General features: G+C 65.0%; 2 protein-coding genes across 2 annotated transcripts; both read right to left on the minus strand.

Moving 5' to 3' along the window:
• Positions 1–1,039: 1,039 nt before the first annotated feature.
• Positions 1,040–9,361, minus strand: C1QTNF8 (C1q and TNF related 8). Its single transcript, XM_027961365.3, has 3 exons — positions 9,313–9,361; positions 7,632–7,848; positions 1,040–7,041 (listed from the first exon to the last, which is right to left on the minus strand). The coding sequence occupies exons 1-3, from the start codon at positions 9,313–9,315 to the stop codon at positions 6,491–6,493; spliced, it is 771 nt and encodes a 256-aa protein (XP_027817166.2). The 5' UTR covers positions 9,316–9,361; the 3' UTR covers positions 1,040–6,490.
• Positions 9,362–11,898: 2,537 nt separating this feature from the next.
• On the minus strand, positions 11,899–17,562 carry TEKT4 (tektin 4). Its single transcript, XM_015103974.4, has 6 exons — positions 16,922–17,562; positions 15,162–15,232; positions 14,684–14,827; positions 13,626–13,848; positions 12,739–12,893; positions 11,899–12,168 (listed from the first exon to the last, which is right to left on the minus strand). Exons 1-6 carry the CDS (start codon positions 17,453–17,455, stop codon positions 11,952–11,954), a joined length of 1,344 nt encoding a protein of 447 aa, XP_014959460.2. The 5' UTR covers positions 17,456–17,562; the 3' UTR covers positions 11,899–11,951.
• Between the last annotated feature and the right edge of the window lie 1,526 nt (positions 17,563–19,088).

Consider the following 19,088-nt stretch of genomic DNA (forward strand, 5'->3'; position numbering starts at 1 on the left):
GTCCCTGGAGCCGATCGAAACCGGGGCACATCAGAGCGGGAGGATCACAGGCGGCTGGGGTGGGCAGCAGGACAGCCAGATAATACTGAGGGGAGCGTCCACACCCGCGGAAAGGAGCCTCGGGCCGCGCTGGCAGGAGTGGGGTGTGGCCGTGAGGATGTGGGCGGTGGGGCGGGGGCGTCCGATCCTTCCCTGGCTGCCGGGTGTGGGGAGTGGGCAGCTCGCTTGGGGTGAGTGGGGTCCCGGCTGCCTCCTCAGCCCCAGGTTTAGTATCAGCCCCACCTGGGCTCTGCCTAGGTGGTGGAGGCCACAAACCCTGGTGTCAGTCACAAGGAGCTGGTGACCAAAGCCTCCCCGCCCGGGCCTAGGGGAGAGGCCTCCCGTGCAGGGGTTGGTGCCTGGGAGAAACAAGTCCGTTTGATCAGTCACCCCCCTCCGCCGGTCAGGCCGCCTGTGGGCTTGGATGCAAAGTCCATCTGCTCAGAATGACTTTGGCGAGCAAGCAGATGGCAAGGAAATATCTGCTCGGGTCAATTTCTCCCAATTGATTTGACATGGCGAGCTCCCTCCCTGGGCGGTGCCGACGCTAGAGTGCCCTCGCCAGTCCTGCCTGTGAGGATGTTGGTGTGTGGGGACATGCCTGTGTGTTTGTCCATGTGCCTGCTTCTGGGTGTGTGTGCCTGTGTGTGCACGTGTATACACTCATTTGAGTGTGTGTGCGTGTGTGCATGTGCCTGCGTGTGGGTGTCACACATGTGTGTACATGTGTGCACACATATGTGAATCGAGTGTACCTGTGCGTGTACATTGTGCTGGCATGTACACGCGTGTGCCTGTGTGTACACGCATGTGTGGGTGTGTGTGCATGTGCCCCCTTGTGGGTGCCTGTGTAATGCATGTATAGACATGTGTACCTCTGTGTACATGTGTGTGCATGTGTGTGCCTGTGTGTACACATTTGTGAATGTGTGTGTGCCTGTGTGTGCACGTGTGAATGTGTGCCTGTGTGTGAATGTGTGCCTGTGAACACGTGTGACAGTGTGTGTGTCTGTGAATGTACCTGTGTGTGCGCATGTGAATGTGTGTGCCTGTGTGTGCCCAGGCCTGATGGACTCAACAGGTGGAGGAAGAGATGCCAGGTGGCCCTTGGACCCTGGGTCTGAGTGGGAACTGGTGACTGGGCTTGGCCAGTGTGGACAGTCCCCAAAGCCCTGGGTGGGGGGTACTGAACAGGAGAGAGTGAGCACCTGGGCACCCCCGAGGGCCTGTCGAGGTGCGGGGACAGGAGTGTCCCAGAAGGACGTGAGCCCACGGAGCTGTGGACATGGCACAGCGGGTGTGGGGATGCAGCCTGGCCCGTCCACTGCCCTCCCCGCCCAACACAGGCTGGGGACAGCTGCAGGGGCCAAGAGCACCACACTGCTTGCAGGTCTTGGGGCCCCAGGCCCCGAGCAGGGTGGGGAGGGCAGAACAAACACCCTCAGTGGAGGGGGTGACCTGCTTTACTGTCTCTCTCTCCGCATCAATGGGCTTTATTGGCTATTGGGCTCCAGTGGCTCCCAGAGTGACCTTGCTCAGGAAATCCGGCCCGCAGGGCATGGTGAGGCTGCCTCCGGGATCAGGATGGGCTGAGGCTTGGCTATTTGCCAGGCAGCGGGGGGTGCGGGGGGCCGTGGTGCAGCCCCCACGGGCAGAGCCCGTGCTATGGCCCACCCTGAGGGCTCAGGGAGGGCATCCCTGGAGGGGTCAGCGGGGCCCATCCTGGGGTGTCTTGGGACAAGAGGCGGGCAGGCCGCGGGTAAACACCAGGAAGAGCTTCCCACGGAGTCTGGGGACTGAGAGCTGGGATGCCCTTTGGGGGTGTCAGGGAGCTGACCGACTGAGAACAGGGTCTTTGCTGGTCGCCTGTTCCCGCTGTGGAAGCCAGGGCCTCAGGGCTGGGCGGGCTGGGGACCTGGGGAGGCCGCTGGGGCTGTGGCTCCTCCAGCCCAGCCCGCGGGTCCAGCCCAGCCTGCCGCCTCCTCTCCGTGCTGGCCTGGCTCCTCGGGGCTGGTCCAACCACCATGAGCCACTGTCCAGCTGGAGTCCTGCCCTTGAAGGTCCAGTGACTGTCCGGGAACCTGAGGGGGTCCCCACTGCTGCCCCCCGCCCTGTGCTCAGGCTCACCCCTCCCCACTCCCTGGGCTGCACGCCCGGCCGTGGTGGTGACAGCTGTGCACTTGCGGTGTCTGCGCTGACGGGGTTCTGGGGACTCCACCTGGCACCTGCGTGGGTCCTGACCGGTGCCGGGGGGAGGGTCTCCGCCAGAACAAACCTCCTCCCTGGCTCCTGCCTCTGGGGAGGGGGCTTGAGTCTCCTTCTCAGCAAGTCTCTTCTCTGACTTGCGCACACGGCAGACCGTGGCCACGGCCACGGGGGCAGCGATGGGGCGCCAGGCCTGGGTGCAGGGGCAGGGGCACTGCAGGAGGGGAGGGGCAGGGCCATCCACAGGGGCTGGCTGTCCAGGCGAAGGAAACTGACCGCGGGGCAGCGGGGACTGGCCCGATTCCCTTCTGCTCTGCACCCCGAGTGTCTCCTGTGCCCCCATGGGTCCTCCCTCTCCCCATGCCCAGGAAACAGGCAGCCCCTCCATTGGGCAGCTTGAGGAGGGTTTAATGAAAGGACATTTGCAGAGTGGACCCAGGGTCCCCCTACGGCCAAGGGCAGCAGCCATCCTGGGGGCTTAGGGCCCGTCCTCTCCCCCACCACCCACGTGGCACCTGGAAGGTGACCTGGCCTGTAGGGATCCATATTCTGGTGGTCATCAGGCCTGAGAGGGTGGCCAGAGGAAAGGTCAGCTTCCAGAGCCCCTTGACTTCTCCCCATTTGGAACCCAGGACCCACCCTCCCAGCTGAGGCCCCAGGAGACATGCCGAGGGGTCCCTGGCTCCAGGCAGGGGTCCAGTGGGTGCAGGTGTCACGAGAGGGGCCGAGGCCCCCAGGAGCTGTGCTGTGGCTCCTTGGCCCCCTGGACAGTGGACCTGTCTGCCCGCGCATCCTCTGGAGGCCCTGCCCAGAGGAGGGACACAGATGATGGTGATGACCAGGCAACTTGGAAAGGAGGCTCTCCAGATGGACACCCTTGTACACCCTAAATAATGCTGAGTTGTTCACTTTTGGGGTGTCCCTGCTGGCTCAGTTGGTAAAGAATCCGCTTGCAATGCGGGAGACCTGGGTTCGATCCCCGGGTTGGGAAGATCCCCTGGAGAAGGGAAAGGCTACCCACTCCAGTACTCTGGCCTGGAGAGTTCCATGGACTGTATAGCCCGTGGGGTCGCAAAGAGTCGAACATGAGCGACTTTGGTCACTTTAAAATGGTACATTTCATGGTGTATGACTTTCACCCAAATTCTAAAGATGGATGTTTTGTTGGAATTCCACCAAATGGATAAAAACTGAGACAAGAAACGGCTTCCATAGGATTCCGCCTCTGGGCTGCCCCGTGTTCCGCTCGTTTCCAGCTCTCTTCCCCGGGGGCAGGTGCATCCTGGTCCCCCCAACTCCACCCTAGCCCATCGTGCGGTGCTTTGAGGATGCTGTTCACCCTCTCGTCTCCTGAGTGAGCAGCGCAGGCCCGGATTCCTGAGTCTGGAGCTTCTCATCACTTTGTGGACATGACGCCTTCCCCTCACCCCACCCATTCTCAGTCGTGGGTTCTAACTAAGCCGGGGGTGGGGGGGCAAGCACCCACCCACCGTGTCCCTGGAGTGTCCCAGGCATGGAGGCTCTGACCAGTAGCCTCCACACGGTTCTTGCTCGCACTCAGGGGAGCCCCCACCTGGCCCCTGCTCTCTGAGGGTGGGGGTGGCCTTGACTTTGGAGTTGATCGGACACCGTCTGTTTGGCCTGCTCTGCCCTCTGGGCCAGCAAGGGGAGCAGGGCTGTCCCGGGGGCTCAGTGGAGCCACCCCAGTGCCTCTGGTCCAGGCCCCACGAACGGAGTGAGGTGAGAGGGAAGCCCAGCAGCCAGCGGATCCGCAGATTTCATGGAAACGCCCCCCATCCCTGCACCCTCAGGGCCCAGTGCATCCTGAGGCCAGACGGGGAGCCCGAGAGAGCCGGCTCTGCCCGGGCTGCTGGGCCGGGCGGCCCTCCTGCCCCCGCCCAGCCAGGCTGGCCTGCAGCACTCAGCGGGCGGGGTTCCAGTTGGGGGGAGGGAGTCCAGACCTGGGAGGATGGAAGGAGGTCCTTCCACCCCTCACGCTCCTGTGTGGGTGCCTTTATCTCTGCCGTGGGACCCCCCCTCGGCCCCCACGGCCCCTCTTAGAGCTCTTGATGCCCTCCTGGTTGCCAGGCACCCTGGGCGTGTCCAGTTATTCCAGCCATAAAAGGGCTCGGGCCAAAGGGCCAAAGTGCAGCCTGAGGTTCCTCGGCCCAAGTCAGCATCACTGGTGGGGGTGGGCAGTACCGAGCGGGTCTCAGGAGGGGCTGGGGAGGTGTCCAGGGCCGCCCTCTGGCTCCTTGCGGGCTCTTCCACACCCTCTACTCTCAGTGGGGCCAGGCTCACCAGTCCAGGGTGCCCCACTCAGCTCCCAACCCCTCGGCTATGGCAAGCCCCCCAGAGTCCTGTGGCCCCCTGCCTTGCACCACAGCCAGGCCCAGCTGGGCCTTGGGGCTCCTGGGGGTGGGCATCACTGTGAACCTTGTCCCCCATGCTCTGCATCTTGGGGTACAGACCCTGCTTGTGCTGGGGGTTTGGGGTCCCAGCCCCGCCCAGGCCTGAGCTCAGGGACTCAGGCCTCTGAGTCCCAGCTTCCTCCTGGGGTGTTCTCTCATACCTGGGCCTCATACCTGCGACCCCAGGAGCCCCCAACCCTGGTCCAGAGCTGGCCTGAGAGCCAGCCTCAGAGGTGGGACTGTCACAGCCCTTGAGTCCCTGCAGAAGGCTGCTGGCTGAAAGCCCCCTCTCCCTGCAGACTCGGAGTCCCAGTAGTCCCTCAGTGGGGGCCTCCCCTCCCCCCATCCCAGGCCACACTACAGAGTCAGCCCTGTTTGAGGGGGATCCAGCTCCTGGAATCACACGCACTTGGGGGTCTACACATCCTCGCTGGACCTCAAAATCTCCACCTTTCCAGGGCGCCCCGGTCTGGGAATTTGGGAGGGTGGGCCCTGCTGCCCACGGGTGTGTGTGGACGCTCCCGATCCAGCCTCACTCAGGGCAGATGTTCCTGAGGGTCACGGGGTTCCGTGCGGCGGAGGAGCAGCGCCGTGCTCCCAGCTGTGTCTCCTCCCCCAGCACGGGGACGAGGGGCCCCCACCCCCTCCCCAGCCCCCCAGCAGATGACCATGGTCTGGGGAGGTCTGCCAGAGACCATCTCAGGATGGACTGAGCTCCTGCGGCGGGGCGGGGGGGCCGTGAGGAGGAGACAGGACCCGACATGCAGTGTTCTGTGGGCTCAGGGCTCCAGGGTGGAGGCCCCGGCGTGTTCATCACCTGGCAGCCCCAGCAGGCTCGGTCTGGCCAGCCTGCAGCTCCAGCCACATCCGCCTGGCCCAGGACCTCAGCCAGCATGCCAGGCTCTGGTGACTCCAGACGCTGCTCCCGCCAGGGCCCCGGCTGCCTCGCCAGCTCAGCATCCTCACCAGCTCAGCATCCTCACTTGGGCGGAGCGGCCACAGGAAGGGAGGCTGGGGAGGGCCCAGAGAGGAGGCGGTGGGCGGTGGGGCCACAGGGGCCGGACAGAAGGCCCCAGAATGGCCGGAGGACACGTGGCAGGAAAGGAACAGGCTCGGAGCGGAACGGAGGGCGGGCGGCCTGGTGGCTCCTACTGCTGGGCGGCCCGAGGCCTCCAGTGGAGAAAGCTTGGCCAGGGCTAGCTTCAGCATATGGAAGTGGGAGGTGATACCCCAGGGGTCTGGGGCTCCCCGGGCTCAGGCGCGAATGCTCCTCCCAGCCCACTTAAGAGACCCGGGGATGCCGCAAGCCCCAGAAAATCGACCCACCGGGGATGTCAGTGTGCTCACCCAGGCCTGTTCTGGCTTGGTCGGCTGCCCACCTACTCCATGTCGTTGGTCCTGTGGCCTCTGCTGCCCTGAGCACCCTGGAATTCAGCATGCTCCACTCCTCCCGCGGAGCCTCCCCAGCGTCCAGCCCAGCACCCAGTAGGTGCTTTGTAATTCTCTCACAGCGCGGGGCCTGGCACAGCCTTTATAAGAGGAAAGGGAACTCGACCAGGGGGCCAAGCTCCTTAGCGGGTGGAGGTGCCCCGCCCCAACCCCGCCCACCGCCGCGCGCCCGAACGCAACGCGGGTCTGCTCCGGAATTTCTTGCTGGGACCCCTCGGTTGGGGTCCGTGTCTAGCAGGGCTGGTGGGTCTGTCTTGCTCCTGCCGGCCCCTCCACTTCAGCGTGTGCACGCGAGCGGCGCTTAATCACAGCTGGCCCCAATCCTGGGCGGGGCGGGGGGGTGCTCAGGAGGCTGGGCCCTGGGAGCTGGCGTGGCGCCGGGGCCATCAGAGCTCGGCGTCCGGCTTGACCAGGTGGCCGCTGAAGGTGATGTAGAGGTCGCCGTGCTCGCCGAAGATGGCGTTGTCGCGGTCGCGCTGGAACATGCGCACCCAGACAGCGTCGCCCGCGGCCAGCGGCAGCAGCAGGCTCTGCGCCTGCATCACGCTGCGCTCGCTGGGCTGCGCGTACAGCACGGCGGCCGCGTGCGCGTTGCGCATGATGTGCAGATAGGTCTCCTTGTAGTTCCAGGTGTGCACGTTGAGGCTCAGGAAATAGACGCCGGGCGCGGTGCAGAGGAAGCGGCCGGAGGCCAGGTCGAAGGCGCCGTCCAAGTTGACCAGCTCCGTGTCGAAGGTCACCGCCTGGAGGGCGTCGGCGCTGTGCAGCCCCTCGCTCCGGCCCACCGAGAAGGCCGCGTAGGTGCGCGGGCACTGCGCGCCCGGCAGCCCCGCCTGCCCCTTCTGGCCCTTGCGGCCCTGGAGGCCCCGAGAGCCGGGCGGGCCCTCCTTCCCGCTCCTGCCAGAGCGACCTCTGACCCCCACCTCGCCCTTCTCACCTGCCGGGGAGGGGTGGGGTGTGAGGAGAAGCCCCTGGTCAGGGCCCGCAGGGTCAGGTTCTCTGGCCACGTGGCCCTGCACGTGGCCTCGCCTCTGTGGGCCTCAGTCTCCTCTCTCAGAGCGGCGCTAACTCACCCTCCAAGGAGCAAAGAGAGAGAAGCCACACCCCGAGGGCCTGGCTGTTCGGGGGTCTGTGCTGAGCATCATGCGGGGGTGGGGGTGTCAGGCAGCCGCCAGAGGAAGGGTCTGAACTGGTCTTTGAAGGAGAGCACTGGGGTTCAAGCTCAGTGCAGCCGGCAGTCCAGGCCCCAGGGTGAGGCCCTCCCAGAGCCCTGCCTCTCTCACCCCCAGAGGGGACCCAGGACCCTTCCCCTCCCCTAGGGGCAGGGCTGAGGGCAGCCTCAGGCCCCCTGTCCACAGCCCCTTCCCCAGGACACCCTCTGCCCACCTGGGGGGGGGGGGGTGGCCATGGAGAGCAGGGAGCAGGCACCCATCCATTGCCCCCTTGGGGCCCCCTGTCCCCTCCCCTCAGCATAGGTGTCCCTGTAGGGCCAGGGGCAGAGGAGGCCGCCCCTCCGGGTACACTCACCTTTGAGAATCGAGATGTCAATAGTGGGCCGCAGGCGGGGCAGCCCCGCCCACGTGTCCCCGTCGCTCACATGGGCACCTGGGCCGGGGGCGGCGGGGGGCCAGGCTGGACGGCAGCACTGCACACACGGCCGGCGAGGCAGCCCCAGGCCACGCCAGGCCCCAGCAGGCAGCGCCAGGAGCAGCAGGAGGGCAGGGGCCACCATCCAGGCCAGGGCCTGGGGCCGGGCAGGAGGGGAGGAAAAGGGTGTGAGAGGAAGGCAGGGAGTGGAGGGCTTGCCCTGCTGAGCCCCCCGTGCCCCCACGGCAGCCTGGCAGCTCCCCTGTGTGGGGGAGACAATGGGGGGCCCAGGGAGCCGCCTGGGTGGGGAGGAACAGCTGGGACCCCTTGAGGGGGCTGCGGTGGGGTCGGCCAGAGCCTTGTCCCGCACAGAGAGCCCTGTCAGCCCCTCCTGGACTCTCATCCCACCCTGACACCGCTGATGGGTCCTTCCCCGGATCTGAGACTCCTCCTTGACACAGCCTGGGGGCCACCACTGCTGAGAGGGCCCTGCACCGCCCTCCCGGAGCCCCAGCAAGCGCCGAGGCGGCCGCCTGTGGGAGCTGACACTTCCTGGGCGCTGCTCCCTGCTCGTGCCCCTCCCTCCCTGAGGCCTTAGTTCTGGGTGGCAGTGGGCACCCTCAGTGCCTGCAGTTGGGGAGTCTGGGTCCCCAAAGCCCCCATGGCCAGAAACCCCACACCCGGCAGATGGAGGGGGTGCTGAGTGGGGATGGGGGCTCTGAAACAGACCCCCAAGCCCCCCTCACCGGGACTGGCCAGAGCCCTCCAGGAGGGGCTACTTCAGGGAAGGGTATGCTCCCCACCCCACACCCCACACTCAGGGCAGCCGGGACCTGGGCCCTGTGCCCATGTTGGATGGGGCCCGACATGAGGCAGTTTCTACCGGGCTGCCTTGCTGGGCAGCGGGGACATGTACATCCTGACCCCCTAGGAGGAGGGAGGGTAACCGGGGAGGCTACCCCGGCCCCCACCCAGCTGTACAGAAGCTGATCTTTAATCCCTGCCAGTCCTGAGCCTCCGGTCTCCATGTCCCCTCCCCCGGGAGACCCTGCCTAACCCCGGGCCCATCAGTGCCAGGTGGAGCCACACTTTCCAGCTGCTGGGGGCCCTGGGTGAGCTCCATATGGGCCCGGGCCTCAGTTTTCCTGGCAAATGGACTCTGCCTGCCCTGTTCTCCCAAGGGCTGCATCCGAGAGGCTCAGGCAGGGTTGGTCTCCTGCAAGGGCAGGTGTGTGAGATCGGGGTCCTCACTCTTCCCTGTATCCTGGCCATCCTGAGCAAGTACCCAGGCCCCTTCTTCAGGAAGCCCTCAGGACTGCAGCCCAAGATGCAGGCCTTCCTCTCATGTAGTCTGAGACCCACTCCCAGGCTGAGCTTTCCTGGCAGATGGGACCCCTTGTCTCTACCACCTCCTTCTCAAACCTCGCAGACCCTCACCCACCCCCTGAGCCACACTGGACCCTGCAGGACTCTCCTGGACCCCTCCCATGGAGGAAACGGACCGGCATGGGTGTCTCCTGGGCAGCCACCCCGGCAGGCAGGCCTGTGCTGCTGGGGCCCTAACCCCAGGCCCTGCTCAAGGTTGCTGTGAAGACCACCACCCACCCCCACTGCCCATTACCATTTCACGACTGGGTGTTGCTGCCTGCCTGGCGGTCTCCGGCGTCTCTGCGCAGCGGCCGGTGAAAGAGCCCTTTCATGCCCGCCCCAGGCACCCGTGGCTTCCCTCTGGGCCATCCAAGACCAACAGGCCTCGGGCCAGCTTCCGAGCTCCCGGCAGGAGGCTCACGGGGCCCTGTTGCCCGCCGCCCGGCCTGCCACCTGCCACAGCCCCGCCTCGGGGGCTCCAGGGTCCTCCCCCAGCCCTGTCGTGGCGGGGCTTGGGGGCCGGGGGAGGCTGGGACTGTGAGGCTGGCTGCCATCTGGGGTGCGATGACTTAGAGTCGGGGAGGCTGGAGCAGTGGCTGAGTGGAGACTGGCAATGAGACCGGAAGCCAAAGTTGGAGACAGACCACTCGCCGGTGCCGAGCCCACTGGGTGACAGTGGCACCCTCCCATCTCTGGCTGGGCCGTGAGGGCTGGGCCTGGCGGGTGGCGCTGAGGGGTGGGGGGCAGCGTCTGGCCAGGCTGTGGTGTCTGCCCCCGCCTCCCGCCACACCGTAGCAGGGCTGTGGCGCCCAGCGGAGAGGCTGTGATACCCTGTCGGGGGCCCTTGGCAGTAGCCGAGCCTTTCAGGGGATGAGGGCTATGTCCCTGTGATGCCAGCCCCCTCCGGCAGGAATGACTCACAGGGTGCCCCGGGCAGTGGCAGGCGGGGGCTGTGACTACACCAGGGCCTGGCCTCATGCTTGCTTGGGCCTGGGCAGCGCCTGGTGCCTCGGCCTCTGAACACGAGGCCATGTGACTCCCTGAGAAGCATCCCCCGCTGCTCGACCACACCAAGCCAGGCTGCCTGGCAGCGGGGCACCGACGTGGCCTGGGGAGCTGGGGCCACCTTCTGGGAGGCAGGCTGCAGGCATCTGGGGCTGGCTTGCTCGCCCCTGTGGATCTGGGCACAGCCCAGGGTCCGGCACTCCCCACAGGCACCCCGTGCCCTCCTCGCTGCTGACCATGGAGGAGGCAGGCTGGAGGTAGAGGGGGAGACAGGGGACCCCGCCTGTGGGGGGTTCTCATGCCAGCCTGGGGAGAGCAGAGCGGGTGAGGGCTGTGGTCAGGGGAGCCCGCCAGCTGGAGCTGGGTCCCAGATGCCCCCAGCCCCTGGAGGTGAGGGTTCACACAGCAGTGCTCAGCCGCCCCCACGCCTTGTGCTTGTCTGGAGCAAGGACACGTTCTTGTGGAATCCGGATCGGATGGCCTGGATGGGAGGCCTCTCGGCAGACACCCCCCCCCCAACCCCGCCAGGGCTGGGCTAACCCAGGCTCCGGCCAGAGGTGCTGGGCCCAGGGGTGGGCTGGGGGCTCCTCTCTGCCTGCTCCACTTTCGTCTCAGGGGCTTCTGGGGCACCCAGAGAGAGGTAGACGCGCGAGCTCCACTGCTCCCTGCGTCCAACCTCGTTTCCCCATCTGTAAAATGGGCACCAGGGACTCAGCAGTGGCCAGAGTGTCCACGGGCTTCAGCTACCCTCAGGGCCCTGGTGTGCCCTGTGCCTCCAGCTCCCCACTCCTGCAGGGCCTGAATCCCTGGGGGTGGGCGCAGCTGTCTGCCTCCTCCCCAGGGCTGCTGACTCCCCAGAGAGATGCAGCAACCGCCTCGGGAACCTGCCGAGCAGCCCAGGGCCATCCCTCAGCTCCACGGCCTGGTCATTTGTCTCTACAAGAGGACAAGATTTCCGGCCTCACGGGTGGTCATGAGACAACTGCGAACAATGAGTGCCCAGCCCCCGGGCCGTGGAGATAATGAGCTTTGCACAGCACCTCCACTTGGCTCCCCGTCAGCGGCCCCAGTGGGGGGTGGGGGCTGGGACACGGAGGCCCTGGGCGCTGATGGGGGCTCCGCACAGCGCGGCCTTGGCTGATAATGGGGTCTGAGAGCTGCGAGTGTGCGGCTGGGTTATTATCTCCTGACCTCTTAATGCAAGCTGCCCGAGTCCTGCTGATGAGCTGCTGTTGGGGAGGGAAGCAGCCCCCTTGAGCTCGTCAGCGGGGGGCAAAGGGAGAGAGCCTCAGCGGAGGGGGAGAGAGAAGGCCTGGTGCTGCTTGGGGGGTGCCCCAGAGGCAGCGCCCACTTCTGTCCAGAGCCGTGGACACCCCCACCCCCAGCTCAGGTGTGCCCTCTGGTGCCCAGAGCCCACGCCAGGTGGGGGTGGCAGGGAGCGGTCCCACAGTTCCCTGGGTGGTCACTGCCCCAGGCCTGCAGTGTGCAGCCCAGGGGCCAAGTCCCTTGGGGGTAGCCGGGCCAGCATCACGTTCTGACGCCCCCGCTAATGAGAGGGGAGTGCCAGCCGGCCTTCGGTGACCGTCCAGGGCATGGTGAAGAAGAATAGAGCTTCAGCCGCCAGTGCAAGGCCCAGAGGCCATGACCAGTGGTGATGGGAGGTGACGCTCCCCCGGAAGCGTCTGGCAGGTGGCCCAGGTGGTCAGTGGAGGGCAATGAGGGGGACCTCGACTGACCCCTGTCCCCAGGGGACAGGTAGGAGACCCTTGGCCTCCCACGGCGGGAATGATGGGGTCCACAGGCAAAGCCCACCTGCCCAGGTGCGCACCCTGAGTAGAAAGCTAACATGCTCTTTATTCGAGGAGGGGTGGGCCCTGCGCCTGGCGGTCACTGGTAGCCGGCCAGCTGCAGCACGGTGGGGTAGTGGGCACGGTGGGCCATGCACTTGTGGCGGTCGATGAAGAGGCTGTTGGTCTTGACCGCGATGTCCTTCTCCAGGCTCATGCGCGTGTCCTCCAGGTTGCGCAGAGACTGCTCCGCTTCCAGAAGCTTCTCCTTCAGCGCTGCCAGGGACAGGTTCAGCTCCTCCACCTCGCTCATCAGCCTGTGGGCAGAGGTGGGCTGAGCGGGGCCAGCCTGGACGCCGGGCCTGCTGAGGGCGCCAAGGGGGCAGCCCCGGGTTCAAAGGCTGGGGACCTGGGCGGGGTGTCTTGCTCAATACACTCGGCCATAGAAGGACCCCTCAAAGCCCCAGGGGAGACCCAGGCTGGGAGGAGTAGGTGCATCCACCCTGACGTCAGAGGTGTGGAGGGCCAGGACAGGTGGTCGGGGCGGCCATGTGGCTTGGGGAGCTCTGCCTCCCAGACCCCGAGATTCCAGACCAGGGTGAAGTGGGGAGTGTGGCCGGCCCTGACACTCAGAGACCCACACAGTGTCCCCCCAAAGGACATGCAGTGTCCAGTGGGGCTGGGGCAGGAGAGGGAATGTGGGAGCCCAGTGTGTGGGGTGGGGGTGAGGTGGGGGCCGGCGTCTTTCCTCTTTACATCTGCAGGGCTGTGTGTCGGAGGGTGTTCAAGGGGGCCCCAGAGGCTGAGGAGGCCTGGGGGCGGGTGGACGGCACCCATGTGGTGGAGGGTGACGGCCCAGCCCAGGGAGGCCCCTGCGGCCGCAGCACCTGAACTGGGCAGCGTCTCTGCACAGCTCCACGTTGGGCCGGTGGGAGCGCTGGTACAGGCGAGTCTGGGCCACCTTCAGAGGAGCCTCCTTGTCCTTGATGGCCTGCTTCAACGCCGCGATGTTGTGCTCCTGGTCCGTGATCTCCCGCAGCGTCTGCACACAGGACAGCCTGTGGGTCACCCTCTGGGTCTTACCCACACAGGATGGCCCCGTGGGTGACCCCGCACCCCAAGCCCTAACCCCTGCTTCTAAGGGCAGTGTGGGAGCAGGGAGGCTGTGCACGGCCACCTCAGCCCTGCCATGGGCACCCAGAGGCCTAGGGTGAGGCTGGGGGAGGACAGCAAAGCTCAGCGCACGGTGTTTTGTCCTAAGAGCCCCAGCCCTGAGGTCACCAGACCCCGACCCTGGTCAGGTGCTGTGGAGACAAAGGCAGCAAAGGTCACCCAGAGAGCCTGGGGTCAGGGCCCTGCTGAGCCAGGGCCAGCATCAGGGACACCCCCTAGATAGCCGAGCCTGCCACCTCCTTCCACCTTCCCTGCTCTGGCCTGCAGCCCTCCCCTGTAACAGTTACGCCGCTGGCAATGCCACCATCCTCAAATGTCATTCGGCCTTCTCATCAGCTTAATGAGGGCCCTGGGGGAGGGGGGGGGGCCTTGACCAGGGTTCCCTCAGGATGGACAGGGCCAAGGTGGGCAAGGGCCAGGCCAGGCTGTAACCAGGGCATAGTGGGCAGTGGGAGTGTGATGGTCTGGGCTACCCATTCTGAGCCTGGTCTTTGCCAGTCTCAGGGGCTGCCCTGGCGGGGCCAGGTCATAGGCTGGGTGCGGCCTGGCTGCGCGGTGGGCGTGGCCTGGCCCCGGGATGAGCTCAGTCACGAGGCCTCACCTTGCGCAGGTGGTGCTCTAGCTTGTGGCGCGCGTCCTCCAGCTCCTCGCACCGCCGCCCGAAGGCCAGGTTCACGGCGTCGCACTGCAGCCGCAGGTCCTCGGACGTGTCCTGCAGGATGCAGTCGATGAGGTTCCGCAGGTTGACCGAGGCCAGGCGCTCGCGCTCAGCGCGGTACAGGTGTTCCTGGGTGAACTTGGCCCACGTCTCGGGCGTGGAGGCACTACGGGTGGGGGAGTGGGCTGACACCGCGGTCGGTGGGGGCACCTACCAGGACCTCCCCGCGCCTGCCTCACCCCGAGTCCCCAGGGCCTTGGCACGGACGACCACTCGCAGTCCGAGAGCCACACCGCGGCCCCGCGCCCCGGTGCCCCGCCCCTGACGGCGCCCGTAGGGTCTCTGCGCGAGCTCCCAGCGCCTCCTGAGCCGCCCGGGGGTCCCCGCGCCTGTGCCCCGACGGCCGCGGCTGCGCCGGGTGGTGGCCGCGCGCCCCCTGCCGGCCGCACGCGGAGCTGCAGCCCGCTCCCCCTACACACACACACACACACACACACTCTCACACACTCACACACACACACTCACATGCACACGCACACACATTCTCTCTCACACACACGCACACTCACACACCCTCTCTTACACTCTCACACACATACACACACACCCTCACTCTCACACACTCACACTCAATCTCACACTCACACTCTCACACATACGCACTCTTACTCTCACACACTCACACACACACTCTCACTGTTATGCACACACTGCACACTCACTCTCACACTCTCACACACTCACTCTCACAGACTCTCGCTCAAACACACATATACACTTTCTCTCACACACTCTTCTCTCTCTCTCTCTCACACACACACACACACCCTGCCCCAGTGCTAGGTCCTGCCTCCTCCTGTGAAGCCCAGCCGGGACAGTCACCGAGTGTGCGCGGCCCTTGGGCGGGGCCCGCCGCGCGCCTGCCCTCCCCAGGAGCGCAAGTGCCGCACAGAGGCCCCCGGCGGAGGGACGGGAGCCCGGGCGGCGTCTCGCAGCCCCACCTCTCCTCGAACGTGGCCGAGTGCGGGTAGAACTGCACGTCGGTGCTCTGGCTGTTGTAACGGCAGCAGGCCTCGTCGATGTTGTAGGCCTCCACCTTGTCGGACCAGTCCATCTCGCAGGTTTCCTTGTGCTCACGGTTCAGCCTGCGGGCGAACAGCGGGCAGGGCCTGCGTCAGGGCGGGTGGGGAGCTGGGCGCACCCCGACGCCGGGCACGGCCAGCCCCCAGGCGGCAGGGGGGCCTCATCTGCTGACGGTGGGCCCCGGGGTGCTGGTCTGGCTCTGGATGTCCAGGCCCCTTGGCCACCCCCATCTGCCCAGTGCCCCCTCCCCGCCCTGTGCTCCTGGCTGTGGCCGGGGACAGTCCGTCACCTCTCGGAGCCTCAGGGCCGGGTCACCCAACCTCCTGCCTACAGTGGCCTGAGGGGTAAGAGGACAGGGTCACCCCGAGGGCAGCTCTGGAGGCCGCCCAGACCCACCGAATCTGGCTCACAGCCTGCATGATGGTCCTTTTCAGGAGCTCCTGAATGTTCCGGATGAGCTCGGCCTCCTAGGGGAGAAGACCCCCACTCCTGGTGAGAGTCTGAGGACCTCCAGGCTCTTAAACCCCGAGGAAGAGCAGAGTTTCGGGTGATGCCCAGTGGAACTGGGCCCTGCTTGTGGCCCCAGTCTCTGGTGGAAGTGGGGGCGAGCCTGGTTCTCTTAGAGGATCTATTCTGGGCTTGGAGCACCCTGTCTGGGGCACTGCAGTGGGCTCTTTGGGGGTCTTCTATGGGCTGTGGGGAACATCAGCCAATGGTGGTTCCCACTTGCTGGGCACGCAGCACCCCCGGGCTCTGAGCCATCACTGGCGCCTGCCCACGGACCCCAGAGAGCCCGGCAATAGCCTCTGAGGACCCTGTCAACTAAGTCCGCACCCAGGACTGCCCTCACACACCCAGGACACATGAGAACCCTGTGTTTCCTCCTGCCTCCCTGACGGGTTCATTTCCTGGGGAGGAAAAGCCCTCCCTGGATCTGAATCTTCCCCTCCACGGGGCTCTAAGCCCTTGTGTCCAGTTCTGACCCATGGGCCCGCTTTCCTGTCCTGACTCGGTTGTCCATGTACTGCTGGGCGAGGGGCCTGGCTCAGAACAGAGCCATCCCTCCTGGAGCCTTGGGAGGTTCTTGAGTGAATGAGTGTGAAGGTGGGGCCGTGGGGGGATGGCAGAGGAAGGGCCTGGGCTTAGGGGAGGCACCCAGGTTTGAGGGGGTCCCCGGGTGCCTGACTGTGTGTGTGTGTCTCCCCACGTCTCATGAGTGACTGTGGCTGCACCCTGCTCACAGCTGAGGCCCTTCCCCACCAGCATGGGTGACCCCCAGTCCTTCAGGGCTGCCCCAAGAACAGGTCCTGCCGGGTCTCTGTGGGATGCACGAGGCCCCCGCCCCACCTTCACTGCCCACACCTGCACGCCGGCCTGAGGCTGGATTTCCAGCACAGACATTGGCAGGGTAGGGGTGTGGCAGGGCTCCGCCTCTGTGAACTCACGGTCGGGCTTCATCTGCATGACCCAGGGTGACCAGAGGGGCAGGTCAACAGGTGCCGGGCAGGAGGCACCGGCGCCACCACGACCTGACCAGGAGGGTCTCCCTTGGCCTGCACGCATTCCAACCCCAGCCAGCCGCCCCTGGGGCCCAGCTCAGGCCCTTCCTGGTTTCCTGGGGGCCGAGCCCTGTCCTGCCTCAGGCCAACATCATCCCGGCACACATTCCGGGATGAATGCCACCATGGCCTGGGCCCTGCCTCTCCCCGAGTGAGAGCAGGGGTGGAGCAGGCGAGTGGACAAGCACCAGGCTCCAGCCCTACCCCCGTGCAGGGGGGCACCCAGGCCACGATGCCCCTCACCCAGCAGGGCCTGACTGGCCCAACTTGCAGGGAGCTCAGCCTTGCCCAGCACCCACTGTGGGAACCAGGCCGAGGGAAGGCCAGACCTGGCACCCTCCCCCCTCCCTCCAGGGAGCCCGAGTTCTGCCCCTGCCCCCAGCTGGGGAGGCCCCAGGACCAGCTGGTTCTGGCACCCCACCCCTCTGTGCCTGGGCGTGTGCTCGAGTGTCCCCACGTGGGCAGAGTGCAGGCTCCCAGGGGTGCCCAGGCACCAGGCTCTGCACAGCCAAGTCGAGGGGGGAACACTGGGAAGGTCGTGCTCCCTGGAGAGAGGTGGGAGGCCGGTCTGCGGCTCCATGGACTGGGCAGCCGAACCTTCAGCAGCTCGATCTCCACACAGTCGCGCACAAGGTCGGGTTGCTGGCGGCGATCGCGGCACTGCAGGTTGTCGGTGACGATGGAGAAGGGCCCGGCCGTGGCGTCCAGGGCGCGCTCCAGCCGCTGCTTCTGGGCCAGCAGCTGCTCGGTCTCGGAGACCAGCTCCTCCACCTGGCGCTGCAGCTCCGACTTCCAGCCGTGCGTGTCTTGCAGGCGCCCGCCCACCTTCCTCGTGGAGTCTTGCTGTGTGCGCTGCGCCAGCGCCTCGGTCTCCGCCGCCAGTTGCTGGCTCTCGTGGCGCTGCCGCTCCGACTGGTCTCGGTCGGCGAAGGCCTGGTGGTAGCGGGCATAGCAGTTCTGGAACCACTCGTCCAGTAGGTACTTGGCCGTGCGGAAGCCGGAGGTGGCCAGGCCCGAGGATGTGTGGGCGCCCGTGTTTCGGGCCACATCGTACAGCTTGCGGGGCAGCTGGCATGCTGGCACCGTCTGTGGGGCGGGCTCCTTGGTCAGGAGTATGTCCGTCTGTGCCATGGCGCCACCCAGGCACAGGCGGGAGTGGGGAGAGAGGGAGGGGGGCCGCTCAGCTCGCTCAGCAGGGCAGCTCTGGCCACTGGGTCCCCAAGCAGGATGTGGCTTCTGGTCTCCCGGAGACAGTACACACCAAGCCCTCCTGTTGCTAGGCAACTGGAATTCTCCCACCTCCCACCACCTGGTGGCCCTCTTAAAGGGCCAGGCAGGCCCCAGCCCCACCTGTCCTGGCCACGCCTGGTACCTGCCAGAGGAGCTGCATGAGGGACAGGCCCTTGTCTCCTGCGTCAGACTTGTTCCCGAGCAGTGCTCTCCTGGGCACCCGCGTGTCCCTGATGGGGGCTGACTCAGCCTCCAGTGGGGGCCTTGAATCAGATCCGCAGATCTGCCCCATAGGAAGGAGGCAGGTCCTGTCACGGGGACAGTGTCCCCGCCACCACCCAGGGCCTTGCCTGTGTCTCCTGGTCCCTGGGCTGCCTGTTGTCCTTCAGCTGCTCAGTCGTGTCCCACTCTTTGGGACCCCCTGGACTGCAGCACGCCACGCTTCCCTGTCCATCACCATCTCCCAGAGTTTCCTCAAGCTCATGCGGCTTCAGTCGATGATGCCGTCCACCCATCTCGTCCTCTGTCTCCCCTTATCCTCCGGCCTTCAGTCTTTCCCAGCATCAGGGTCTTTTCCAATGAGCCAGTTCTTTGAATCTGGTGGCCAAAGTATTGGAGCTTCAACTGCAGCATCAGTTCTTCTAATGAACATTCAGGGTTGATATCCTTCAGGATTTTCTGGTTTGATCTCATTGCCGTCCAGGTTACTCTCAAGAGTCTTCTCCACCACCACGGTCCTAAAGCATCAATTTTTCGGCACTCAGTCTTCTTTATCATTCAACTCTCACACCTGTACACGACACTGGAAAAACAATAGCTTTGACTATATGGATCTTTGTTGGCAAAGTCATGACTCTGCTTGTTAATACACTGTCTAGGTTTGTCATAGCTTTTCTTCCGAGGAGCAAGTGTCTTTTAATTCCACGGCTGCAGTCACTGTCCTCAGTGATCTTGGAGCCCAAGAAAATAAAGTCTGTCACTGTTTCCACTGTTCCCCATCTATTCGCCGTGAAGTATGAAGTGGATGCCGTGATCTTTGTTTTTTTAATGTTGAGCTTTAAGCCAGCGTTTTCACTCTCTTTTTCACGTTCATCAAGAGGTTCTTTAATTCCTCATCACTTTCTGTCATTAGGGTGGTGTCATCTGCGTATCTGAGGTTACTGATATTTCTCCCAGTAATCTCACGTCCAGCTTGTGCTTCATCCAGCCCAGCATTTCACATGATGTACTCTGCATATAAATTAATTAAGCAGGGTGACAATATACAGCCTTGATGTTCTCCTTTCCCAATTTTGAACCAGTCCGTTGTTCCATGTCCGATTCTAACTTGCCTCTTGACCTTCGCTTGGTACCTGGGGAGGGTGACATCTCCAAGTGCCCCCTCCTGGGCGGGGAGTCCAAGAGCCCTGTCGATTCCCAACATGACCGGCAGAGGGAGACATTGGCCATGAAATGCGGGAAGAAGGCAGGAAAGGCGGTCTGGTTTTCCCATCTCTTGAAGAATTTTCCACTTTTTGTTGTGATCCACAGGGTC

The sequence above is a fragment of the Ovis aries genome, chromosome 24 (genome assembly GCF_016772045.2).
Source record: "Ovis aries strain OAR_USU_Benz2616 breed Rambouillet chromosome 24, ARS-UI_Ramb_v3.0, whole genome shotgun sequence".
Lineage (NCBI taxonomy): Eukaryota > Metazoa > Chordata > Mammalia > Artiodactyla > Bovidae > Ovis > Ovis aries.

Excerpts from the sequence above, each read along its gene's own strand:
- C1QTNF8 (XM_027961365.3), bottom strand. Across the intron at positions 7,042-7,631 it reads TGACATCTCGATTCTCAAAG|GTGAGAAGGGCGAGGTGGGG; the intron begins GTGAGTGTACCC and ends CCTCCCCGGCAG.
- TEKT4 (XM_015103974.4), bottom strand. The coding sequence starts at position 17,455 with ATGGCACAGACGGACATACTCCTGACCAAGGAGCCCGCCCCACAGACG. Across the intron at positions 14,828-15,161 it reads CAGGCTGTGAGCCAGATTCG|GCTGAACCGTGAGCACAAGG; the intron begins GTGGGTCTGGGC and ends GTTCGCCCGCAG. Across the intron at positions 13,849-14,683 it reads TCGGCCACGTTCGAGGAGAG|TGCCTCCACGCCCGAGACGT; the intron begins GTGGGGCTGCGA and ends CCCCACCCGTAG.